At 45.2% G+C, this 27,645-nt stretch overlaps 1 protein-coding gene across 7 annotated transcripts in view; it reads left to right on the plus strand.

Moving 5' to 3' along the window:
* Positions 1 to 27,645, plus strand: part of Mcf2l2 (MCF.2 cell line derived transforming sequence-like 2) — a 237,566-nt gene that overhangs the window by 181,023 nt on the left and 28,898 nt on the right. For 6 of the 7 annotated variants that reach the window (XM_004834923.3, XM_021256429.2, XM_004834925.4 and 3 more), the window contains exons 16-22: positions 5,757 to 5,823; positions 7,041 to 7,156; positions 8,239 to 8,308; positions 13,697 to 13,789; positions 14,466 to 14,558; positions 16,347 to 16,418; positions 18,024 to 18,152. In XM_004834923.3, the coding sequence (XP_004834980.2) occupies positions 5,757 to 5,823; positions 7,041 to 7,156; positions 8,239 to 8,308; positions 13,697 to 13,789; positions 14,466 to 14,558; positions 16,347 to 16,418; positions 18,024 to 18,152 (640 nt within the window). The remainder of the gene's footprint in view (positions 1 to 5,756; positions 5,824 to 7,040; positions 7,157 to 8,238; positions 8,309 to 13,696; positions 13,790 to 14,465; positions 14,559 to 16,346; positions 16,419 to 18,023; positions 18,153 to 27,645) is intronic. The other variant, XM_087186825.1, reaches the window with a different exon arrangement.

Genomic DNA, 27,645 nt, shown 5'->3' on the forward strand with positions numbered 1-27,645 from the left:
AAAGGTGAGATATTTTGTGGCCATTTGGGGTGGCAGAGGTAGGAATACAATCTGCGAGTTATCTTGGGGTAGACGCGGCAGCTGCAAACACCACCAGCGAGTGTTCTCAGGGCAAACAGGAAACTAGCTTCAAGCACATTCTGTCAGCTGGGTGTGGTGGTGCATGGCTATCATCCCAGCACTCAGGAGGCTGAGGGGGGTGGAACATGAGTTCGAGGCCCGCTTGGGCTACACAGTGAAATCTTGTCTCAAACAAAACAAAATAATACTCTATGCCACCATTTCGCTCTTAATGGCCCCAAAGGCAGGGGCTCCATGAAGAAGTGTAAAAGGAAGTGTACAATGCGGGCTGCACTAGCATCCTAAACTCCGAGTGGTGTCCTAATCAGTCTTCCACCCCCGGGCAGGGCTCTGTCAGGACGAATCGCTGTGGGCACTCAGAGGTCTGTGAGCCCCTCGGGTGGCCCCAGGACCCTGCTGTTCACCTGCATGGTCTCCACATGAAGTAAATCCTCCAGAATTTTTTCCTGTCAACAAAGTTCTGTGCTTTGGAAGAGCGAAGTAAGGGAGCTTCAGTAAGTCATGGGTTTTCTCCTGTTCTCTAAGTTATTCTATGGAAAATAGGAGGAGAAAAGGAGAACAATAGCTTCATTGCAGTGCGAGGGTCATTTTTATTTTTTAAATCTGAACTGAAATACAGGCATCCAGTGTTCCAGGGGACTCCTTTCCTGGGAGTTTTCTCTGCCGCACTCCATGGGTGGAAGTCTAAACGGTAGGACAAGACCTCTCGACTCTTCCAAACTATAAACTCAGACATGACCTGACAAGGGATTATTTTCCCCTTCTTTTTCTGAGTTGTAATTATTTTCTGATATCAGATTCCTAAAAATTCCTAAGGTCTCAACGTTGCTACATAATTGTTGGAGGATATGGTTTATTTCTGCCCACCACGGGGTTATTTCTGCCGTCTACTCATTTCTTTGTCAATACATCTGTACGTTGACTCGCTATGTTCTTAAGCCTAGCGCTGCCTGGAAACACAGTGGCCAGCTGGTGTGTTCTTCGCTCTGAATGCTGAACTATTTCTACGGTCCTTGTGGCCATGGCTTGCAGAAACAGACTGGGATTGGGGCCTGTCATGGTTTCCAAATGATTTCTGAAAAGCACAGGGACCTCTCAGTGACTTTCATAGCTAAGTGCGATCTTAAAGTAACTTTTTGGCAGTCTTTATACTTCTCAACATTTTATCCTCTGCTAGTGCAAATCTTTGACCACTTGTCTCATAGAGAGCATTTATAAATACATTCAAAAACTTTCATTTTAAGAAAGAATAATTGTTCAGCTATAAAATATATGAATTGTATGACATGTATATATCTCTCAATCAGGGCTTACATGCCATTTCCTCTAGTAATGTTCATTTTTTGTTTGTTTGCTTTTTGGTACCAGGGATCAAACTTGGGTCCTTACACTTGCACAGCAGGTGGCGAAACCACTGAGCTAAATCCCCGGCCCCAGGAAGAAAATGTTTAAAGGAATAGGGGAAGTGGGAGGGGAAGGGGAAAGGAAAGAAGGGAAAAGAAAAAATATGAGAAAAGGAAAAACATGGAAACAAAGTCTTTGTAAATAGGGAAGGGTGGAGTGGGTGAAGGGAGGGCAGGGAAATGGGGAAAAAATAAGAACAAAGCTACATCATGTAAAGGTACACGATCCCAATAATGAATGTAACTATATTGTATAAGTAAAATACACCAGTAAACTAAATGGAAAAAAAAATACCTGGGCTCTACTATGTCAGCATCCATCAATTGGCCTTATACACAGCTACATGGCATTTCATTTTAGGATGTGCCATTATTTTTGGATAAGTGATTTCCACTTCATATCCAGTTGTTTTTGAAGTCCTATTGTCCTAATTACAAATAGGGAACATTCTGAGAAGTGAAATTATTAAGCCAAGGAGCATTTTTTATGTGTTTATTTATTGTTTTTTGTGGTGCTAGGAATTATGGTCATCATCTCTTTAGTAAACTCTGCAATTATTTCTGATTCATTTTTTTCTAGTCCCCCATGCATCTGCTTTGCTACTTCTGCTGCGACTATTTCAGAAAGTCCAGTTGGGTGGCTTTTGGTTTCTTCCACCTCAGTACCCCCTAGATTTGCCTTGGGTGAGGTGGAAGTCTGTGGTTGTGTCTTGCTTCCATTTTTCCTCATTTTTTATTTTTTAAATTTGTTTTCCATGTTGATGTTTGTAAATTGCTTATGGTAGGTAGTTTTGTTATTAGTACAGAGACCTGTTAGGAAATTATTACTTTTCAGAGATGTCTTCTACACATAGCTGGCTTTTGGCTCATGAGTCTGTCCTGAGATCCTGCTTCTTCAATTTGCTAGGGATTAAAGGCTGGTGTCTGTTTGGCACCCAGTTCTTTGGTATTGGACTATGGTATTGTTTATGATCCCCAATCTCAGTATTGGTGTACAAGAAAGAAAACTGATCACAACAACTATGTCACTTTGGCTAATGTAGTGTGACCAGTAATAACTATAGCATCAACCACAGTCCAGAAAATGACAGACTGTGATACCTATTCTTTTACCACCTTTAGCCATGGGTACAAGCTTTATAGTTATATAAAAAAAAATCTAAAACCAATCAGATAATTATATACAGTAAAAATCCATTTAATAGAGGGATTTTACCCTCAGGAGAAAATTTAAAAGGCATAAGAGGAAAAAATAGAGAAATAAAAGAAGAGAAAGATTAGAAGCAAAGCTGAAGGGCAAAGGAAGATTTCTCAAACTTTGGGAAACTGGTGAAGAAGACAGGAGAAAAAGAAAGAAGAAAAAAAATAAGAACAAAGCAAATCAAAAAACTAAAAACAATGTTAACACTCATAAAAAAATAAAAACAGACAATCAAGGGAAAAAGCCCAAATGAATAAAACAAAACAAAAAAATCCCAAATGAACAAAACAAAACAAACAAAAAACTCTAAAAAAAAAAAGAGAGAGAAAGAAAGAAAGAGAAATTTCTCTGTGACTTCAAGCCTGTGGTTATCTTCTGGTATCTACAGTTTTGTGGCATTGACCTGTGCCCATTAACCCCAGTCAGTCTGCAGTAGGACTAGGGAAAGGCCCTGGACAATCCCAGCAAGCTGCCAGAGGGTTGGGTTGGGGTGCCCTATCTTCCACAGGAGTTCACACTGATCCTAGCCTCTGCCTGTGGGCCCAGTCCGAGTCTTGAGCTAGCAGCACTCTGGGTGTCCCTCAGCAGCCTGCTCACAGCTCCCTGACCTTGGACATCTCCCATGGCTGTCACTCACACAGTCACTGTGGAATTTCAACACCGGGAGCCCTGAAATGAAGCCAACCCATAGCTATTCCAAGTCCAAAGTTCGTCCCTCCCTCCCTGGAAGGGCGTCTAACCAGGCACTCTCTCCAGGGCACAGGCTGTCAGTGTTTGCTAAGCACGTGCTCTACCACTAAGCTACATCCTCAGCCCTGAGGATTGTGTGTTTTAAATTTTGATGAGGTATTTCTAAATTATCTTCCAAAACTCTCACACACATTTCCATTTTCATTAATATTATCTGAAGTGTTCCCAGATCCTCATCCTGAAGTCTTTCTTTGGGGTTTAGAGCTTCCTCCATCCTAGTCAGTGAAAATTATTACTCCTTCTTAACATCCCTTTGCTGAATTAGTGTATGTGGAACATATTTTCCATAAGACTAAGAGCCATTTATATAATTGTACAAATTTCTTATTTCCTATCTTTCCCTGGTTTTTCCTATTGTATTACTTATCCTTTGCCATATCCATTTTTGTGAGAAGAAAAGAAATCCTTCACTGAGATGAGCTTCTGAGGCTTGACATCTTGGGGGTCCAGACAGACCACCAACCACACGAGTAGGAGCAAAATCAGCTTTATTGCTAGTGGGTTCAAGGGATTCAAATCATCTCAAAATCATCAAACAGAAGTTTACTCTTTTCTTGGGGTGGGGCGGGGGGCGGTACTGGGGATTGGACTTGGGACCTTGCACTTTCAAGGCAGGCAATGGAACCACTGAGCTAAATCCCTGGCCCTCATTTTTATACCTTTATTTCAATGGGCGAGGAAAACACCGACCATAATCACTGGTGAAACAGCCATCAATTTAGACATATTTACATAACCAAAGGGGCAATGAAGCTGGGAGCAGGAGGTTTGGCAGGGTTTTCTGAGGTCACCTTGCTCTAGTGAGTTTGCATTACAGTAGTGACTGTAGTTACAAGCTATCTTTCTCAGCCAACATAGTTACACACCTAACCCATAGTTGCCCAGTTTTACACCAGGAGACAGTTTTCACCCTCACTTCCATATAATATATAGCGCACCAAGAGTTCACAGAAAGCCATACATATATATACTACACCCATGAACACTCAGATAAACCCTCAATCCTGCTCTTGGAGCTCTAAAAGAGAACCTAAGTGTGGTCACATCACCTAAGGCGAGAAAGGACACAGCCTGGCTGGGATGGGTGTGGGGGTGGCTTCACTCTTGCTCTTGGTTTTCTCTTGCTGTATGAGAACTGACCGCGAACTTGGCAGATTAGCTCATAATTTCCCTGGCACCTGTGCCTGCCCACGGCAGGGTTGGGTTTTCTGCTCTGAGTCCCACGAAGTTTAGATTGTGATGTTGCCTGGTCTCATTCTCAGGCAGAGCTCTGAATCCTCTGCCAAGTTCATGTGGTGGTGTCAGGGTCCAGTCCTTGCCACCATAGGCAGAATTTCTTTCTCCTTCACTGGTTGGCAGCCGGGGGCATGCTCAGCTCCTGGAGGCACCCACATTCCTGGTCACATGGCCCCTTGCGTCTCAAGCCAGCCAAGGGCAATCTCCCCTGTGCTGAATCCTTCTTGTGCTTTCAAACTCTGACTCTAGGTCCAGACCTAGGAAATTTATATGATTAGGACAGGCTCAATTCCAGAGTGCCTATCTCGCTGGGCATGGTGGCTCACACCTGTAAGCCCAGCACTAGGAAGACTGAGGCAGGAGGATTGCCACAAGTTCGAGGTCAGCCTGGGCTACATAGTGAGACCCTGTTTCAAAAAAAAGATTGCCTATCTCAAGATCAAGTGAATATCAAGGTCCTGCCACAGCAGCACTTATGGGCATTTGGAAGAGGTGTTTGTACACCAGGGGGCAGAAATTGGAGGAGGCATCTTAGGGTTCTCCCCACCACTCCCTCCACCTGCCTTCTTCCGGAAAAACAGAGCCCATACCTTTTGGAATAGGAAATCACACCAAAACACTCAGTGCTGAAAGAAGGAGATAAGACAGCACCCAGCTAACCCCAAGTACAAGAAAATACACCAGGGGAGTGAGGGTCAGAGATCTTGATGTGAGCAAGCAAACAGGAGAAAAGCTGGAGAGAAAATCTAGGAAACTGCATACGCAATGCAGGCTCCAAGCTGACCTTTCTGGACCAAACTTGCTATTTCTGGCCCCAGTGCCCACCCTCTTGACCCCTCCATACCCATGGCCCACCCAGGAGACTAGGGATGCACTAATGGATTTGGAGCCTTTCACCTGTGCTTTTGTGAGATGCCAGGGCTTATGAATTCAACAGCACAGAATGAACTGACCAGAACCTAAGTGCATGAGCTGCTAAGGGGAAATGTACCGGGGAGCATTATTCCAAAAGAATACTAAAAATACTCTCTTCCCTTCCCTCTGTCTCTTTCTTTTTCAACCTGCCTCTTGCTGCTGTGATGTAGGCACATTATACAGGATTTGCTTGAGACCGAAGAGATTTATATAAAAGAAATGAAGAGCATAATTGATGTAAGTAAATGGCAGGGTGTTGAACAATATATTCAAGCAAGACGTTTCATTGTACAAAAAGAATCAAAATAGTTGTCATGTGTCTCTGAAATTCCCCTGAAGGCTGCAGGCCTTACATCACAAGTGTCTCTCCAGTAGGAATAAAAACAAGGCTCTTTGTCCATGTAGCCAAATAGTTCCAGGGGATTATGACAGTTCATGCCCAAACTACGCTCACCAACAAAGGATGATCAAAATGTTTTCGATAGTGAGAGATCCTCTCAGTCTCTGTCTCTGTCTCAACAGGATATTACTATGTACCTCGCACTGGCCTCTAATTCAGAGTTTTCTTGCCTCAGCTTCCTGAGTGCAGGGATTACAGGCATCTGCCACCACGCCCTGCTACTCATTTTTTAAGTAGCTGTTTTCCCCTTAAGAGTGAAAATGTGTGTTTTCTCTCTTTTCCTAATGGAATAATCCAAAGGAAAAAAACGACATTTATAAAATTATTTGTCATAGCATTTTTACAATAGAAAATTCAGAAGTTCCAATGATGAATGTCATTATATTGTATACCTAAATTGTACCAATAAAATAAAATTCAAAAAAAAGAAAATTCAGAAGCAACCAAACTATCCATAAAAAGAGAAATGGTTAAAAAAGTGTATGTGCTGAATAAATGTTATTCATGAGTTAAAAGTTATTTTAGATAATATGTAGTAATATTGAAAAAATGTTCTTGATAGAAGACTAAATTAATAATATGTAAAGCTTTCTAAGTTGAGTCTAAAATATACATGGAGAAAATACAAAATTATATACATATTATACTTATAACCATAAAAATGAGCTTTTTACAAGTTATGAAGGAAATATAATAAAACTTGATAGTAATTGTACCACATCATAAAATTATGGGTAGGTTTTTGCCTTTCATATATAACTTGCATAACTTATTAACATTTTTAAAATCTTTGTTCTTCCCCTTAAAATACCATTTTGTTATTGTTGCCATTAAGCTGTCACCTTCTGATATGATGAGGAAAATGTTATCAAAAGAAAATTTTGGGGTTGGGGTTTTTTTTTTTCAAAAGAAAATATTTGATAGAATAGTTTTCAGGAAGTGTGTATGCTATATTCCTCAGTCGTTTCATTAAAGTTTTGGTTCTTAAGAGTAGCTAATGTAGACTGTCTCTTTTATATTGACTGTAAAACCTACCTTGTTTCCATTTCTGCAGGGATATATCACTCCAATGGATTTTATTTGGCTAAAGCATCTGATTCCAGATGTTTTACAGAATAACAAGGACTCTCTCTTTGGGAACATTAAAGAACTTTATGAATTTCACAGCAGGTATATAGTGATTCCTATTATCCGGAAATACGGACTGTAGGAGTGAGAATCAGGTGGGTGGGATTTGGACATGAAAGTGTTTGATGGGTTTGGCTTGAGCAAGTGGGTTGGTTCAGGTGAGGATGGAAGAGAAGAGGAAGTCAACGCCACAAGATCCCTGAGGGAGAGGAAAGGAACTGCTGGGGCTCATGCCGGGTGTCACACAACAGTGCTGTGTGGGTTGTGTGCTCCTCTGCTGTTTATTTCATGTGTGTGTCCATATTTATTATGCATCTGTTCTGTGCAGGCACTGTGCCCAGCATTGGAAATACAAAGGTGACTGAGACACCTGCCCATGTACCTGTTATCCCAGGATGCTACTGGGCATCAGAAAATGCTCGCTGCCCAAACAGCCCTGTCCCTTCAGCCCAGGGCTGCTTGGGTGTTGAGTTCTAGAGCCATGGAGGCAGCAGGGACTTCCCACCCTCTCACTCACACATCTTGCTATGCTTTGCCCTCTATGTGGCCCCAAGACCCCATAACTGATTAATAGCAGGGGTGGTAGGTGTTCATAGATTGAACCATAGTTGTTTCCTAATCCCATCCCTTGTCCATTGGTCAGACCCAAAACTGAAGTGGAATCTGATTTCTGCTACTTTTCCTAGTGAAGTAATTCAGCCTCTTACAGCCTCGGGTTTCACATGCATGAAACCTTGGCTGAGAGTTAAATGAGATGTATGTGAAGCACTTAGCTTATGCCTGCCTTATCATAAACCCTCAGTGACATTAATGACAGCAGCCGTGGTAGCCACCGGCAGTTCACTGTTAGCATCAGTGTGTCCCACCTGTGTCTGCCTGGTGCCCAGAATGACCAGAACAGCTGCAAGCAGGTTCGTGGTCACCACAGTAATGCTCAGGATGCATTGTCTTTTTGCCAAATCGGTGTGTAGGAGATGAAATCAAGAGCAATAAAGCCTGGAGCTTTTTTCTAGATACTTCTCAAAACTTCATGTGATTTTACTTAAGAAGTTTAAAACCCATACAAGTGAAAAAAAAAAACAAAAAAAACAAGACATTGCTGTGTCATACTTTTATTTCCCTAGGACTTTTCTAAAAGAATTGGAAAAGTGTGTGGAAAACCCTGAACTTCTGGCATGCTGTTTTCTCAAGAGAGTAAGTCTGTACTCCCAACAAACCCAAAATAAAGTCAGTCTTTATTTCTGTGTAAATGACAAGGACAAATGGACACCCCAAAGGTGGAAAAACATCCCTGCTTTGTTGACATATAATTGACAAATGAAAATTGCATATATTCAGGGTGTACAACATGATGACTTGATTCAGGAATTCACCTTAAAATGACTACCACAATCGAGTTAATTAATGCATCTGTCACCTTGCATAGTTATCCTGGGTGTGAGTGTGTGTGTGTGTGTGTGTGTGTGTGATGTGATAAAGCTGAATTCATAGAAACAGAGATTAGAAAATGTCTTAGTTACTTTTTGCATTGCTGAGAAAAAATACCAGACACCTAACTTTAAAAGAGGAAGGGTTTATTTTGGCTCACAGTTTCTAAAGGTTTCAGTCCATAGTCAGCTGGCTCCAAAGCAGGGCAGCAGGGCAGCACGGCAGGAGGCATGGCAGAGGAGAAACAGTCCATAGCAGGGTAGGCAGGAGATGGTGAAGCAGCTAGCAGCAGTAGCAGCAGCAACATCCTGCTTTCTTTCTGTCCCTTTTAATTCTATCCAGGCTATAGGCCTATTGATTTGTGCCACCCACACCCAGGGTGGGGCTTCCATTATCCATTAATCCCAGTAACACATCCTTAATCCACATTCAAACACTCTAAATCCAGCCACCTCCAAAAAGTCCCAACTATGACCACATGAGGCTTTGGGGGGACATCTAAATACAACCCATAACCAAAGGGTTAATTGTGAGGGGCTGAGGGTGGAGGAAATGGGGAGATGTTGGTCACAGGGTACAAAGAGTCAGTTATAGGATGAATAAGTTCCAGAGATGTAATGCACGGTACAGTTAATAATACTGCATTGGGGCCGGGGATTTATCTCAGTGGTTCCACCACCTGCCTTGAAAGCGCAAGGACCTGAGTTCAATCCCTGGTACCAAAAACAAAACAAATGAAAAATAATAATAATACTGCATTGTATACTTGGAATCTGCTCAGGGCAGATCTTCCACCTGCCCTTTAGATGCAGCCAGGAGTCCTTCACAGTGCCAGTGGCCTCCCCTCATTTTGTCCAGTGTGAGAATGAGTCAGGTTTGATGGTGCTCACACCAATGGTGGAAACACTTACACGCCTACCTCCCGCCAAGACTGTAGGGTGGAAGGTGGGCCACCTGGGTCCCCAGAGTGGGTGATCCTCTGTGGAATGGCAGACTGTGTTTCAGGGCAAGAACCACGCAGCAGGCTTAAAGCCTCACACTAAGGTTTATTAACGCTCTCAAGAGAAGTTTTGGTGTTAAACTGAAAATCTCAGAAAACATATTTTCTTCCATTTTAGAGAATAGAGGATTATTAGAATTTTTACATCTGTAGCCTTTCTTTCTTTCTTTTTTTTTCTTTTTCTTTTTTTTTTTTTTTGGTACCAGGGGTTAAACTCGGGTCCTTGCGCTTGCACAGCAGGCAGCAAAACCACTGAGCTAAATCCCCACCCTGGTTTGGTTTTTTGAGACAGGGTTTCACTGTGTAGTCCAGGCTGGCCTTGAACTCACTATGTAACCCAGCTGGCCTCGAACTCATGACAATCCTCTTGCCTCACCCTCCTGAGTACTGGGATTACAGGCATGCACCACCAATGCCCGGCTCCATACCCTTTCTTATGCTTAGCAGCCAGTTCATAAACTTCCTGTCCGACATCATGCCTCTACTTACCTCCCCTTCCCCATCATCCGGAGTTCTCCCCTGCCCTGGGGTCTCTGCACTCTTCTTTGGGCTGGCCAGCTGGCACAGAGGAGCCTCTTACCCAACATCTTCCCCACCGCGCACTTTCTTGCTCCTGATCTGGTGTCCTCTTGGCCTTTCCTGTTTCTTCTCTTTCCCAACAAACCCTAATTCTCAGTTTTCTTTCTTGTTTTTCTTTCTGTGAGCCCAAGGCAACAGATAAACAATTTAAAATTTTTGAGACACCCAAATGATGACTAAAGCCAGGCATGCTGCCCCACACCTGTAATCCCAGCACTTGGGAGGTGGAGGCAGGAGAATGGCGGAGCAGAGCGCTTGAGGCCATCCTGGGCTATCTAGTGAGTTCAAGGCCAATCTAAACTATACAGCGAGACTCCGCCTCACAAAAAACCCCCAAATTAATAAATAAATAAAACAACCAAATGTTAGCCACTCTGTGTGAGGGCAGTACATGTGTAAACTACAGGCAAACAGACAAAACTTCCCAGGCTTTGAGGCGCTGGACATGGCGAAGAGACCGAGTCCCCCTGAGCTAGTCTGAGCTTCCCAGCCCAGCTTTCTCTACGCTTCCCCTCAACAGCCAGAATCACAGCCACATTCAACGTTGTTTCTTCCTCGCTGGAGTCTTTTCCCTTCTGAATTGTAAGTGCAACACTGTCAGTGTCTTGTATCATTTTGCACATTTGCACTCGTTACACCACTCGTGGGCAAATCTAGCTTCAGAACGTAGCAGCATTTTATGAAAGCTCACGTCGTTCTTGCAAAGATTATGTAAATTCTTGAATGAGAAGAGAGCCAGATTCCTGCGGAAAGAGATGGACACGATTAAAAATCATTCACATCTGAGGAAATGGCCAGGGAATTGCTGATTAAATATTTTTTTTCTGGAATGAATTCCTTTTCTAAAGTTTTGTAAAGTTTTTAAGCGCATTGGGAAGAACTTTGGAAATCATCTAGACTGCAAAATTCTCGTCTAATCTTACATAATTTATGATATTGGAGACAAAATGCAGACAATAAATTCCCACCAAGCACAAAGGATTTCTCTGGGACAGAGTAGTTTAAAACCCCAGTTATCTGACCATCTTGGGGCAGGAGTTGGCCTTGGGGGTGCAGACACCTTCCTGTTTGTGGATGAGGCTGTCTTTGCACTGTGCTCTGGGGCGTTTACCTTCACACTAAAGTCTGCAGAGCCCACTCTTCTGGGAAACAAATTCTGAGTCAGACGCTGTAACTGCTCTCATCCGGGAAGATTCTCTCCCAGATCCCTGCTCTGTGTAGAAGTCCTTGTCCGGACTTTATTTGGTGTTCCAGTCGCTCTGAGATTTCACTTGGTAAAATGGAAAAAATAAAACACTGGAGTAAGACTCATAAAATGTAACCTTGGTGGGGGGAGGGTGTGCAGTACTGGGGAATGAACCCAGGACCTTCACACTGAACTACATCCCCAGTCCTTTCTAAATTTTTAAATTTTGAGACAGGGTCTTACTAAATCACTCAGTTGCCCAGGCTGGGTTCAAATTTGAGATACCCTGTCTCAGCCTCAGTGTGCTGGGTTTACAGGCGTGTGTCACCACACCTAATGAAGTGGAACTTTTAAATTGAACCATGTGCTATCTGCATGGCCTCAAGTAAATAACTTGAACCCTTGGAATCTCACTTCCCTTCTCCATGCAACAGGCTTGCTGGTACCGATAGGCACAGTTATAGGAAGCGAATACAAGGGTGCTGTAGAAGGGTTCTACAAAGTGCGAAGTAGTTGGACCAGAGTCATTCTTTTTAGGGTATATATAGCGTATTTGTTGAGCTGACTGCTCTTACAGCCCCACTTAACAGAGGATGAAGCTGAAATCAAGCTGACTAAGTAGCTGGCCTTAGGCCATACTAGTTTATCACTGACAAAGCTGAGAACTGAATCTGACCATCTCCTCCAAAGCCCATGGTCTTAGTCCAAGGCAATCATGTTCCCTTGTGTGAAGAGGAGTTTGACGTAGCGATTTTGTCTGTAAGGGGTGTCAGGCGCTTTCAGGCTGCTGGTGAGGACACGCCCTTTCTTGAAGGCCTTTGAATGTTAGCTGGTACAAAAGAAATTGAGGTCAATAACTGGATTCTAGTACACGGAGGCTCAGAATGTTCTGTGCTGCCTACAGGGCAGAGTCAGGACCAGGGGAAGGGTTTCAGGAGGTTTCAGCAGCTCAGCATCCACCAGTAGAGCCAGGCCCCTGAGGTACTAGACAGTTTGGGGAAAGGTGGTTGGATGTCGAGGAGGAAACCACATGGGGTGGGCCGAAGTCTCCAAAGTCTTCTTGAGTTTCTGCGAATCCTGTGGGTAAGTGTTGAAAGCAATGGAACCCTGAATTCTGTAAGGCAGTATGGTTGATGCCTGTGTGCTCTGACAGACCAAACATAGGGAGGTATCTTAATCCATTTGTAATGTTTGGTAAGCCTGCTCTGCGGTGTGCTGAGAATGCTGCCTGTGGCTGGCTCCTGAGCTGTGTGAGCCACAGAGTTTAACAAAGGCACTCAGCACACTGAAGGCCTGCAAGAGAGAGCTCTTAAATGAGTGAACATGTGCACGTGTAGCTCTGGTTTATTCTTCTAGTTCCTTAGCAAATCTGAAAAACATTTCTGAAGGACCATGTCTTCCTTCAAATGCACGTGTGCATGTATAATTTTTACCTGGAGGGAATGGTCCAGGACAGGACCATCAGAACAGTAATTCTGATGCTAAAATGACTACCTACGTTGTATCAGGACAGAAGTGGAAGTCATTCACTTCAGCAATGCATTTTTTGTTTTGTTTCCTGGTGTCAGGGATTCCAAACAGGTATGCTAAGCACATGCTGTGCCACTGAGCTATACCCCAGCCCCAGCAGTGTGTTTAGAAGTAGAATTGCAAGTTCAAATCCTACCTGGTCTTGCAACTTAGCAAGACCCTGTCTCAAAGTAAAAAAGGCTGAGGATGTTGCTCAGTGGTAGAGGGCCTTTGGTTTGATCTCCACAGAGGGAGGGAGGGAGGGACGGGGAGAGGAGGGAAGAGGAAAGGAAGGGAAGAGAAGGGAAGGGGGGGAGGGAAGGGAAGGAAGTTCTTGTGCCACTGACTGTAAGTGACGACACAGTGTCTGAGGCAGAGCTTGGCCCTTGAGTGTTACCCAAGTGACTTAGATCTGTGCATTGTCATCTAAACTTTTGGGGTGTATAGAGTTTTCAGTTGCTTCTTAGGTCTCTTTGCAAGGTTGGCCCTGTGATGGGCGGGGAGAGGGTGTTGAGGGGAAAGGAGGGGCGGCCAGCATTTTCTGTCAAATTTATCACTCCCCGAACTGGGAAGGTACCATGGCCGGGGAGATAGCGCTTTCCTGGGCAAAGAGCAACGGAAGAAAAATAAAGATTGGCATCAGCTCCTGTTTGTGAATTTACTTATCAGAAGCCCTTGGACCCAGGAGCACCATTCCCGTGGGGGGGGATTTAGGGTGTCTATAGCCCTCTCTGTTCACCGCCCCATCCCAAACTCACCCCAACATGCAGCTACTTACCATCACCGCCAGTTCCTCACACAGTGAAATACTCAGGCTTGGTGAATGAATGGATCGTCCTGTCCACTCACTGGATAATGTGTTCTACTTTTTCCCATCCAGAAAGAAGACCTCCAAATGTATTTTAAGTACCATAAGAACCTGCCCCTTGCGAGGGCGGTCTGGCAAGAATGTCGGGAGTGCGCCTACTTCGGGGTAATGTTGAGTTTACAAAGTCTCCCAGTTGTTCTCCCTGAAAATGTTCATGTGCATCAAATTCTTGAAGAAATCAAAAATCTGAGCAAGGCAGAGCACTTTGGCACAGGGGATCCTGTCTGTTTGAAAATCCCCTTACTCCGAAGTGACTCATGAGAAGTTCTGGCCCCCGCCGTCTCCAGGGACCGGGCCCTTGAGGAGCCGCTGTGGTCTGCTGAGAAAAACAAGAGCCTCTTTTAGGATGCGTTTTTTTAAATGGAACCAACTCAAGAGGGTCATATTTTGAGGCTCCTGGAATGACATCAACAAGCCATCTGTATCATCCAGACACCAAATGGCCTGAATAGAGGCCACGCGCCCCCAACTTGAAGACAGGCTGCCTTCTTCCCAGAGGGACTGGAAATGTCCACTGTCTGGTGCACTAGCGTCCCAGTGGTCCTGTTCCCAGTTGCCTATAACAATACCGGCCAACACAACCCCTTCCCTAGTTCTCTGTCTTTGCATGTTGTTCGGGGGGGCTGGAAAACCCCGTTGCATTGTGGGGCTGGTAGACACTGCACCCTTCTTGTCCACCAAGTACTTGTTTGATTCTTGTACCTGATGCTGCAGGTTTTGTCCTCTCGCTGCGCGTGGTCTGTCTGTTTTGCTTTATGTCATTTCTCTTCGGCTCTTCAAGGTATGCCAGCGCCAACTGGACCACAGCTTCCCTCTCTTTAAGTACCTTGGAGGACCAGGCCAGAGATTGATAAAATACCAGGAGCTGTTGAAGGTAACGTCGTGGAGAATGCGCCTCAGGGCAGGGGAAACAGACACCTGTGCTCAGTGCGCGGCTCCTTAGACCGGAAGTGGGGTCTGGTCTCCTGAGGCCCAAGATCTGCCCGCCCTGTGGGCCTTTTCTTTCCTCCAAGACAAAAGCAGAGAGTCGGAAGGGGCCTTGGAGCCGGCTACTCCCAAGTCCAACCCACGCGTGAACGTCTAGAGCTCAGCTGGGGGAAGAGACGGGGGACAATGCGGGAGAGGCGGGCAGCTCCGCTTTCCAGGAGAGGCCAAGCGCTCCGGAGGAAAGGCGCGGTTTCCCAAATTCATCCTTTCTGGGCACTGAAACAATGGACGGGCCAAGTGAACTCCATTGCATCACTTAAACACTCTCTGCCTCGGATTCCTCACCGTAGAATTAAGATAATGGTGCTTTCTGGTGTGGCTTTGGGGGGCATTAAATGAGGTAATACAGGTTCCAGATACTTAGGAGGTTTTGCTAGTACCTTTCACCGAGGAAGCAAGAGGTATAAAGTATCGCTATAAAGTATCCCTTGTTGGTCTGTGGTGAGCAGGCCAAGATTTCCCTCCCACCGCTAAACTTACTGTGTACCCATCAGCATAAGGTCAAGCCACCTGGTCCCCAGAAGACAGAAGAGCTTCCTGGTGTTCTCTACCCCTTCACAGTTCCGACCCATCAGCTTGTTGGGAAGAACGTGGGTGTTGAGGCTTAGAAAAGGATCATGAGATCTTGGTGTGGGGAGATATTTCTAACTGTAAAAGAGAGACAAAGACAGAGCCACGCATAGTGGCGTATGCTTGTAATCCCCACACTCTAGGAGGATGAGGCAGGAAGATCATAAGTTTGAGTCCACCTAGACAAACCAGTGACTTAGCTAGACTCTGTCTCAAAATAAAAAATAAACAAAAGGGGCTGGGCATGTAGTTCCGTGAGAATGCCCTAGGCTTGATCCCCAGTACCAGAAACAAACAAAACAAAGACAGGTGAAAGTATCAGCCAGATGTGTGACAACTGGTCAGCGTGCTTGATTAATGATAAGCACTTAGAAATCAGTAGTAAAAAGAGGAACAAAGGACATAGGCAGTTTACAAGAGAGCCAGGGATGAGGCTCAGCAGGGCCACACCTGCCTGGCATGTACAAGGTCCTTGAGTTCGATCCTCCCGGTACCAGGGGGACAATTTTGTTTTTACTTCATTAATTATCTGAGGATTTAAAAAATGATGGCAAGGTAGGATTTCTCTGTTCATCTGACTGGCAGAGATCTGTGATTAAATGGTCATACTCAATGCAGGCCAGAGCCTGAGAGGCAAGCCTTCTACGGTAGCAAGGACACGGTGGAAATATGCCTCAAACCCCTAGCATTTGCAAGTCTGCTTCTAGAAATTTATCCTTAGGGAAAAGGCTCAAAGTTTTTATTAGAGTAAAAAATGGTCACGCTTAAGTATTTCATGGTAGAGAAGACCATGATTCATAAGCATAATTTAATTATGGCTTATTTGTATGATGCAACACTCCCTGCCACAATCAAAAACCACATTTTAGAATAATATAATGTCACAGGGGAGCATTCCTGATAATAGTGTTGTGTGGCAAAACCCCACAAGAGAACGGTGTGTGTGATGGGATGCTGTTGGTGGAACTCTGTGCTGAAGAGTTCATTCATTCTTCCCGCTTGTGAATGGACAGCCAGGCAGGCTGTTTAGCCTCGCCTGCCTGCAGATCAGAGGTTTGGTCAGCAGCCTACTCCTTGATTTTCAAGGGCTTTTGGGTTACTGCAGGGTCTACTGGATCTTGAGTCTCCTGAAGATGTGGAAATGGACCCTGGTGAACTAGAAGGAACCTCGACTAAGGTACTAGATATTAAATATTACATTTTATAGAAGTAACTCTTGATGGTGTTTGCCTATGGGTGGGAGCATTTGCAGCAATTTCATTTTCCTTGTTTATGATCTTTATTGTCTAAATTTTCTCTTTTTTTGTACCAGGGATCAAACTCGGGTCCTTGCGCTTGCTCAGCAGGCGGTGAAACCACTGAACTAAATCCCCGGCCCAATTGTCTAAATTTTCTAAGACAGTATATGTTCCACAATTCACAGTCAGGAAAAATTAATTTTGAAGTAGGGATTTGCAGCCCAGTGAGAAATGGTGATATATTTCCCTTCTTCCAACTAAGGAAGTTTGCAGCTTGGAGAGGCAGCTTGCTCTGCTCCATTCATGAGCCCTGTCTCTGCCGCAAAGATGCCAATTGACCCAGTGTTTCGACAGAGATTAAGCAGATGTGCACACCTATGATCCCAGCACTTGGGAGGCTGAGGCAGGAGGATCTCCTTGAGTTCAAGGCCAGCTTGGGCTACATAGTGAAGTCAAGACCAGCCTGGACTACATAGCAAGATGCTGTCTCAAAAAAAGACTGCCCTTGCCAGGGCATTTAGCTCAGTGGTGCTGCTGCCTGCCTCGAAAGCGCAAGGTCCCAAATTCGATCTCTGGTACAAAAAAAAACTGCCCTTTGGGTATATCATGTGGTAGAAGACGAAAAACACTATAGCTAACTGGGAACAGCAAATGGCTTGTCCTTTATTGTAGAAATTGAAGGGTTAAAAAATATTACACAGAATAAACCAGAATCTTTTTGTTCTTATTACCATGTAACAGATAGATACACCACGTAGTTAGCTGGGGAATAAACACCAAAACCTCAAGCAAAAGCCTTCTGAGCTGAGTCAATCTCCCATGTCACATCTGTCCTAAGTGTCACTGTGGTAATCCCTGGAACGCTGGCTCTGTAACTGGCAGTCACCGCGTGTTCCCCTAATGCTGGTTTCCACGTCTCGGAGGGCCAGTGGCATCAGTGGATCTCTTCAGCAGCTTTAATTGTGGTGGAATTTGGCCAAGATGGCGGCAGAGAGCAGGAGGAAGCACAGGCCCGGGCAAGGCTCAGGGTGGCTGATGCCACTGTTTCTGGCTTTGAGACTACATCATTAGTAGCCTCAGCAAGGAGGCCCATCCCTCGCCTATACAGAGATGGACATACATCCTCCACTGGGATGATTTTCAATATAATTTTTTTTGGTAGTATAATTTTAAATAGAGGAATATGATATCTAAATTTTCTTTTTCAGTAAGACCCAGGAGGTAGGGCAGATAGAAGGGGAAGAAGCCCTTTTAAAGAGACTAGTATCTTTCAAGTTTTGACAAAGCCACATTCTGTCTGTTTCATATACAACAGGAATACAATGTCTGTGATTTTATGGTCTTCACTCCTCATTAGAGCAGTGCACATGGTTCTGCTTGTCATATACTGTATCGATCATTCCCTGGGCCCAAGGGGGCTGATCCATGTACCCACCTTCCAGCCAGTGCCAGCTGGATCTGGGGCTCCTTGGCTCTGTCCTGTGTTCTGTCTGCTTGGTGGGTGAACTGCTTTTCATTTACAACAAGGCATTTGCTTTCCACAGGATGTCCCAAAGAAGACCAAGATGTCCCAAGGATTCTCAACCGAACTCCAACAGGCTCTGGCAGTGATAGAGGATCTGATCAAGTCTTGCGAGTTGGCTGTGGACCTCGCCGCTGTATCTGGATGTCCGGTATGTCTCAGCAAGTGTTGGAAGATTTTGAATCAAAGGCAAGTGTCAGAAAGGTAGGAGATGCCACCAGTCAGAGAAACCACCTATACCTAAGGAGTCGGACTCTGAGCAGAGTCACCCCGATTAGTCTGCCAGTTCATGCTCTGAGATTCTGATCAGCTCCTCAGCATGTTCAGAATCTTGGGACCTGTGTGTCAGAATGACTCACTCTCTGACAAACCAGAAACTCAGGAGCCACAACATACATAGAGGGAAAGTCCTGAAGAAATGACCTATTTTCTAACTGAGGCCGATACTGGCACGCCAGGGTTGTGTCACATGGAGACACAGAATGAAACCACAGATGCAGGAGGTGGGGTACAAGCAAACTTATTTAGAAGATATAAAGGCAAGGACGTAGAGCTCCCGCTAGCTACAGGGGGCCCTGAGCAGGATGCCCAAAATGGTGCTTTGTCTAGGAGTTTTTAAGGGTTTAAAAGGGAGCTTGAGCATTGTGTAAGCAACATAATCGCTACTTTACAGGAGACTATATATATATATTTTAGGGTCTGATCTATGTAGTATTCATGCAGTGCCCCTGTGCAGCACTGTGCCCTTGAGCCAGCACCCTGTCCGACCGTGCTCGGGCAAGCCCCTGACTGCCAAGAACACCTGGCAGATGTTTTTGTAAGGTCCCTGGAGGGCCAGGACTCAGCAGACTCAGTGTTGGGCTTCCTGACTCCATTCTCTGGCTGTTGTCCTTACTGCCTACTAGAGACCCTAACCCTAAGGAACCCCAGTATAGGTCCTGTGTCATTACGGTCAGGGAAGCAATAAGAAGTCTTAAGAAGTAGAAATGTCCTGGGCATGGTGGTGCACAGCTGTAATCCCAGCACTCACACTCAGGAGGCTGAGGCAGGAGGACTGCCATGAGTTTGAGGCCAGCCTGGGCTACATAGTGAGTTCAAGGCCAGTCTGGACGGCATAGTAAAATCCTGTCGAGAGCGAGAGAGAGAGAGAGAGAGAGAGAGAGAGAGAGAGAGAGAGAGAGAGAGAGAGAGAGAGAAAGGAAAGAAGAAAGAAAGGGCGAGCTGTAATCTGTCTCACAGCCTGATAGTTTTGTCTTGAGGGAGTATTTCTTTAACTGAGGAATTGAGCCCTATCAGTAAGCGAAGCTGAAGATTGGCGGTTAGACCCTCATTTATGTGTCAAAGGGCAGGCAACACGAAAGTGGGGCAGGGTCCTAGCAGCTGCGAAACCAGGCAAAATAATTATTTAAGCATTTGGGGGCCATATCAGCAGCAAACCTGAACTCAAAGTGGAGATGTCGACCAGACCTAGGTGATCATCTGCCTTTTTTGCTGCCACTTGCATGTTTTCCCTTACATTATTTTTTGTCTAAGAAGACAGAAAATACTGTTTGGCGGTGGTGTCCCTTGTTTCTGTTTCTCTAGCGCCGGAGACAATAAAGAAGGGCCACTGCTGACCGTCAGGTTAGAGTCCCTGGGGAGGGGGGACAGGTGAGTTGAGGGTCAGTGTGACCACTCTTTAGCCGCTTCTGAGCAACAGGGAGCTTTACAAGGAGTGGCCTGGCCCCAACCAAATCGACAAGAGCAAAAGCTTAAGCTAACAAAGCACCCGTTTTCTTTAATGAACCTCATCTTCTTTAACCCTTTTGATACATTTGAACCTCCTAGTTTTGCTGCTGTCTTCCTTTTTCCATCTTGGTAAGGCAGAATCTTAGGACATAAAATTTTCTTACACCAAAAACGTATCTTTATACTTGTAACTTTTGAATATTTTCTTCTGTCTTTTTTTTTTTTTTAAACAAGCTTAGTAGCTGCTTGGATTTGAAAATGCCCTTAGTGCCCTTTGTTTTTGGAGGGGATCTCCGGGTGAATTGATTGATGTTTATGTTCACTTAGGACCAGCTGACCAACGGTTATGGCTGTGTCTAATGTCCCCCCAAACCCTCATGTGGATGAGGTGGGGCTTTCTTTTTCAGAGGTGGCTGAATCTAGAATGTGTGATGCTGGGATTAAGGATGGCTGATTACTAAACCACTGCACATGAGTGACTGGTTTCCCATCGCCCTAATTCTGGTAGTCTGGATGAGATAAAAAGGGGCAGAAAGACACTGTTAAGGTCTCTTGTTGTTTTTGCTGTCTTCTGCTGCCATGAACTGTTGTCCCTGTGCCGTGCCTCCCTGCCTTGGAGCCAGCTGATTATGGCCTGAAACTTCTATGAACTGTGAGCCAAATCAACCTTTCCCCTTTTAACTTTGGGTGTCAGGTATTTTGTCTCAGCAAAGAGAGGAAAGTAACTAACATACCAACAGACTTCTAGGGGACCTTAAGTAGCATCCTTAGCCCAATAGAAAGCAGCGGAGCAGCAAGTTAACACTGTAATGGCAGTTTAAGAACTAACCCGGTGCACAAGTAATATTTTGAGCATGCCAAATAGACAAAAATATCAACTTGAATTGAAATCCAAAAGTAAACTTATCAATCAGCCAGACTTCTCAAAGGTTGTTAGGAAGGCTTGTTCCCTCCCTTGTCGTCCCCTGGTATCCCTGGTACTTTATATATTATTTAAGAGCTGTCTTTCTCATCCAATATCTAGCTTTGTAGGTTGGCCTCGTGGGACCTCAGACAGAAAGCATGCACAGCCTTTGTCTAAAAACACCAGTTTACCTGACATCCAAGAGAATAGGAGAGCAATTTGGTGGGAATAGAGGACAGAGAAGAGTTTGAGTGACAGAAAGAATGTAACTCAGAAGGGAGACAAAGGATTATGGGCAAAAGAACTCAGAAGCAACCAGCAGAAAACATTTAGGGTGTAGGGAAAGATTATGTAACAAAGACATTGTATCCTTTTGTTGTATAAACATAAAACGTAAACCTAGAAGATGAACGCCAGTTGTCTGGAGCCCAGTGGAGCCTACAAGGCTCTGCCCCATACCTAAGTTAGCCTCTGATGGGAATCTTTAGGTGGTGGATGCCTAATGGCTTCCAACTCTCTGAACGGTGCCTGCAAGAGTGCAACCAGACAGTTAAGCTGAGGCAACAAGATACAGGGTCTTTTTTACCTCTTGGCTCAGCTCACCAAGAAAGGGGGCCATGACAGAGAAAGGCAGCTTGTTCCCTTGAATGCCTGTGGTGAGTTAAAGAAGTGCTGCATCCACGGGCGGTCAGCTGTGGGGGTCAAGAGCACCAAGCACAGAGCTCACTCCCGCACCAGCAGAAGAATCAAATCGGAAAGGGAAACTGAGGGGACGCTGGGCCAACATTCCCTCCACTCGGGGTAGAGAGGGATCAGCTCAGCCCACATCAGTGAAACCTGTTCCCCGAATCTTCTAGATCGGTGAACATGCTGATCACTTTCCAACGGTTGACAGGTCCCAATATTATTTTAGGCAGAAAGCTGCAAAGTGGAAGCAAAGAGGATAGGAAAGCATAGATGTTACAGCCTCCTTATGGAACCCTGGATGAGCCCCCAGATGTGATGCCAGAATGCCAGGGTCACGTCCCATGGTGATGAAGAATGGAACCATGGACAGAGGAGGTGGGTTGCAGGCAAGTTTATTTAAAGATATAAAGGCAAGACACAAGCTCCTGCTAGCCAGGAGGGGCTCCTGAGCAGGATACCCAAGAAGGCCACTCGCCTAGGAATTTTTAAGCTGTTAGAAGGGTGCTCGGGCCATCATGTAAGCAATATAATCTCTGCCCTACAGGACACTTTATATATTTTTAGGGTCCAATCCCTGCCTATGGCAGGGCCCATGTGCCCTTGAGCCACGATCATGCTCTGGGAGGCCCCTGCCAGCCAAGGACACCTGGCAGATGTTTTTTGTAAGGTCTCTGGAGGGTCAGGACTCAGCAGACTCTGGGTTGGGCTTCCAGACTCCATCTGGGGGCTGCTGTCCTTACTGCCTAACAGAAGCCTAACTCTTGTCTTACTTATTCTTGTTACAATGCTACTATTAAAACATTAAAAGATTTCCTTCCTGCCTTTAAGTTTCTCTGTGAAAGGCTTTTGTTTTGTTATATTTTACTTCACTTTTTAAGTGTGTGATACTGGAGATCAGACCCAGGGCCTTGGGCATGCTAAGCACATGCTCTGCCACTGAGCTACTCCCACAGTCCAGTGTGGAAAAATAGTGTGAACATGCGTCCTCAGTGAGAGTCTAGACCCACTTCACATCAGAGATCCCAAAAGAGACGTAACAAGTATACATCACCTGTCCATTAAGGGGTCCAGGGAAGCCACTGAGGGGCTGAAGTGGGGAGCTGAGTCCCAGGCAGCCCTGGCAAATCGTCCTCTATACCTGTGTGATCTCTTTGGTGGGGACACAGTCAATATTTGACTATAGATATTTTTCACGTTGCAGTTCTGTAGATTTTGACTCAGATGTGTTTGCTCCCTGTCATCGTCATAACAAGTCACCACAGACTTGGCGGCTTCCAGAAGCACAGCTTTATTATCTTAGTGGTTCCTGGGTCAGAAGTTCAGCAGAGTCCCGCGTGCTGAAACAGAGATGTCTGCTCTCCCTCTTGCAGTCTCCAGGAGTGAATCTGCTTCCTTGAATTTTCCAACTTTAAAGAGGCCCTTGCATTCCTTGGCCGAGAGCCTATTCCTCTACCTCAGAGCCAGCGCTGGAAGGTGTAATTCTCACATCGCATTGCTCTGACCTCTCCTGGTGCTTCTCTGCCGCTTGTCAGGACCCTTAGGATTGACAGCCCCTCCCGGTTAGCCAAGATGACACTAGCCTTAACGTTCCCGATTCTGAGGGTTCTGGTGTCCCCTTCTTTAGAAGGCCTTTAGTCTCCCCACCACACAGAGTAAGAGCATTCTTAGAATTCTATTCCAGACAGATACTTTCCTTCTCCTCTTTCTCTCTTCATTTTTATCTGTTCTTAACCTACTGCTTACTGAGATATTGGCAGATCAGATGGCCTTTGTTTTCTGTCCCTGTCATATATCAAACTGTACAATTAGAGGCCAAAAATAACTTTTTTCATCCTTTGATTTCCCTTCCTCGTGGCATGCTCTGGGGAAGCATCTGAGAAACTTAGCCCCCGTGGGTTTGCTGGGATCCCAGACAGTGATGTCAGACCTCTAAGACTGCAAGGTGCTCTCTGCTTACAGCTGATGCATGATTCAAGAGGGTGCCCAAGAGCTGCAGGGTTCGAGGTTAGGGTGCACCTGAGAGGGGATCATTTTCTTGGTAATAATGTTTCCTTGTTCAGCTAAGGATTGCTAAGGGAACAGTGTGTGTAATCATTTTGGAACAACTTTCCATTCTTCTCATCTTGAATTATGTGTCAACTACTCTTGTTAGATAACCTATTTCCTTGTATCAAATGAATGTCCTGGAAATGATACACAGAGTAGGAAATCCCAGCTATTATTCTGAGTGTAAGTGACATAGGAGGAGGAAGTTGTGGGGAATGAACGATTAAAACACGAGGCAGTAGCAACCTGCCCTGCTTCCATTCCAAGCCAGTTTGTGTGCAAATAAAATGAACCAGCTTATAAAAATTTAAATGATGTTACACTAAATACAAGAGCCTCCCCCCCCCAGTGTATCCTCAGAATTGTGCCTTTAATATGCATAGTTTCTTTTCTTTTTTCTTTTCTCCTGACATTAATTTGCTTTTATATCTAATACATTAGCTAATTTATCCTTATAGTTCTATAGAATCTTATTGACATATGGAGGAGCAAGCATTGGAATTTTCAGCTTCCTGATTCAAGAGCAGATCTGTTGAAAGAAGAGTTAAGTCACCCAAGGTGATCTGGGTGTCAGCTTAGACGGTACCTCTCTCTCTCTTTCTCCTGGGTCCCATCTATACACATTATCTGGTTCTGATGAGCTTGGACCAACAATGTGGTGACTGCTAATTCAAATCTCATGATTCTAAGATTCTTTGTTTTGGCAAAGAGCTTTATTTCAAGGTGTTTACAATCACATGTATTCATGTATTCATGGATAAATCCAGAGCTTAACCTCTTCATTTTTCTAGGTGAAACCCAATATCAACTGAGTTTTGTAAAGGAAGGACACTGAACATTAGTGAATCAATTTGTGATTAAAACAACCAGAAAAAAATTTCCTTCTGATATTTATATTTTCTTTCTATTATACACACTCAGTTAGTCCATGCTTTAATTGAGCCACAAAAGTTTTTTCAAAGTTTTTAAATAATATTGTTCTATAGAATGCAGGGGTGCAATTTACTTCTCCCCATTTGCAAAAGACAACAACAACGAAAACTTGTTATCCAGTGCCTAACAGAGATCCCGGTAATGAACAGTTCTAAAGTTACACAGTAGGTTGAATGAGACATCTTTCTTTCCTGGGATAAATTGGTATGCGTCAGCAAAGGCCACTTTGTTATTACAAGTTCACTGTGGCCCAGGACCAGGTATTTGTTTCTATTGCAGTCCCCACTTCCCTTACCACAGCATCGGCTCCACTTAAGGTTAACAACCTCAGCGACTCGGTAGAGCGGCCTTCCCATCTTCCCTGCTCACGGTACCTAGGCCAGGGGTGGCTGTCAGGAAGGAATGAGGACCCAATCGAAGGGAAGGCGCCCAGCACTGTAGATGCCTGGCAGTTGCTGCCTGAACACATGGCACTGTCCCAGGACCTGATCATCAGGAAGGAGCCGTGGCCTCTGGTTATTGGGATCACCGGCTCCCACGGCTTCTGCTTTTCATCTCTGCACCAGGCTGCGCGTTGATTCATTTACCCAGATGTTTCCTGCTTCTTTGCGCAAGAAGGCCTCTGTCACATCAGCTCTCGCTGCCAGGAACAAAACGTGGGACATCAAAAGAGGTCTCTTTCTGACCTAGTGTTGTCCGGGTCTCTCCCTTGTCCTGACTCTTCATCTGACCCAGCAGTCACATTCTCACATCAGAGCTCTTGCCTGAAAAATTTCCATGCATGAGATGGTGGCATTTTTCTGGATTATTTTGCCGTCACCTGCCACAGGGAGCAGGCTACAGGACTTGTCATTCGCTGTGTTCCACCTCACAACCATCGGTTTCTTCAGTGCACCACGTGACATAGCCACACTTTGTTGCTCAGGTAGAAAATGGTAGGAAATGTATTCATTTTGGGGGCTGCTGTAACAAAGTACTGCAAACTGGGGGACTTAACACCACACAAATTTATGCTCTCGCAGTTCTGAAGGCTGGATGATCAAAATGAAGGCGTCCACAGGGCTGCACTCCCCCTGCAGGCCCTAAAGAAGAATCTTTCGTGCCTCCTCCTGGCTTCCGGTGTTTTTCAGCAAAGCTCAGACGGCTGCATTGTTCCAGTTTCTGCCTCTGTCTTCACAAGGCTGGCTTCCCTCTGCGTGTCTCTGTATTTTTGTTTGCTCTTTGTACAGAGATACAAGTTGTTGGATTAGGACCCACTCTAATCCAGAATGATCTCACCTTCACTAATTACATCTGCAAATAAGATCACATTCTGAGGTTCCTGGGGGCCTGAGCCTTTTGGGGGACACTATTCAACTCAGTACAGGCACATCCTGAATTAACTTCTTGAATAAATCCATACTGCCTCGAAGGGCTAAGTATTCAGTTCCATGTCCCCTGCCCCAAGGTACCACTTGATGCCAATACATGGATATTTTTTCTAGGTAGGAGACAAGTACCCGAAAAAGGGGGTGCATGTAGCCTGTAGCCTGGGGAACAACTACAGTCTGCTCAGAAAGAAAAGATACTTCTCATTGGAAAGCTCTCCAAGGGCCAAGTTGGTGCTGCTCGGGGAATCCCCTGCCACTTTCCTCTGGAGGCCATGTGGTTTCCCCACAGTTGTGTGTCCTACTGACAGCAGGGTGTGTATGGCTCTGGGGCCTCAGCCCAGTGAGAGATTAGAGGCACTCGGCTGTGTGCTCTCCCTGTGTGTGCCAGGGATGCCCACCTGCCCGCTGTGCCCTCCTCTTGCCCCCTGCTGATGGGTTCCTTCCCTCCGGTGGTGCCTTGTGCTTTTCCCCGTTGTTCCTGGTGAAGACTCACCTTCTTCATAGCTCTCCTCCCTCCTCATTTATTCCACAACCTGCCCTCCCATAAAGTGCCTGCAGCTCCCGCCAGCTGCTGTCTCGTCCCCATTTTCTTCAGTTACAGGAGGATCTCACTGGCCACCTGACATGTCACTGTCACCCTGGGACCCTGGTCAGCTACTGGCTCCTCTCTGGATCACATGCTTTGCTCAGGAGCCTGACAAGGTATAAGCACCTCTGACTCTGGCTGAAGTAGAAGAAAGTCCAGAGGTGACAAAGAATGAAATCATTTCTGGCTGAGGTTGCAGGGCTGTGGTCAAAGTTGCAGCCCATGACACTGGGGGACACCTAACCAACCTCCCCCACATTAGTGAGTGTGTGCCCGACTTGCTGTTCAGCCCATCATTCTGGCCACATCATTCTGGACTCAGAACTGCTTTGAAAGCTATGTCAGGAATGGTTGCATCCACACTGACCAAGTGCATTTTCATGAGCAGCTTCACCTAAATACATTCTTCTACCTGTGGTGTGATGACCCTTTCTCCTCGGAGAGAAATCGCTCATTTGCCTTATTAACAGCAATTAACAGCAACTGTGCTTTTCATGGGCAAGTGGTCTGTGAGTGTCTTCAGACATAATGAATCATATCATTCACCCTATTTCTGTCTGTATTGCCTATTATTAGGTCACAGCCATCTACTGTTGAGTTTCCATGGCTTTATCAAATGGGTTGTATTGGCCATATTTCACTTCCTTTTTTCTTCATCCTAATTTCTAAGTTATTTTCTCTATGCATATTTTTGTCAGACATATCAAATTTGTGAAATAAGGTGGAGTCTAAGTACCTTTAAAAACAAAAACTACTGAAGACAGCAGAGTAGTACCGTGTAGCACTTGGTATAAGTGTCTAGATCGACCAGTTCCTGCCTCCACAGCAGCAGTGATCGCTGAGCAAAGAGCACCTAGGGTAGTTGCCCAAGCTGCCGAATATCAAAATCTTCAGCGGCAGCTCCCACTGGGATTTGTCCCAGAAGACTGCTGACTGCTTGGGCCTGGAGCTGGCCAAGGTGGTGACCAAGAAATTTAGCAACCAGGAGCCATGTGGAAATTGGTGAGAGTGTGGGTGGGGAGGATGTTTGCATTGCTCAGAGTGGTTGTGGTGAAATCAGTGATGACCATCTAGCAGAGCTTTTGACTGTGATTAATACCTGCAAGATTGCCTCAGCCAGCCAGCTCACTGCAGTTATCCTGTGCTTCCCTTCTGCCCTGCAGGATAAGAAGGATGAGACCCGAGCTCCAGTCTCGGCCAAACTTGTTGCAAATATGCTCTCTGTAGCAGGTGCAGACTATATTATCACCATGGAGCTACCTGCTTCTCAGATTCAGGGCTTTTTTGTTTTGTTTTGTTTTGTTTTTGTTTTTTTGGTACCGGGGATCGAACTTGGGTCCTTGCGCTTGCGAGGCAGCCGGCGGCACCACTGAGCTAAATCCCCGGCCCC

This window comes from Heterocephalus glaber, unplaced genomic scaffold, assembly GCF_053883595.1.
Source record: "Heterocephalus glaber isolate CG9 unplaced genomic scaffold, H.glaber_assembly_v1.0 deba00001504, whole genome shotgun sequence".
NCBI lineage: Eukaryota > Metazoa > Chordata > Mammalia > Rodentia > Bathyergidae > Heterocephalus > Heterocephalus glaber.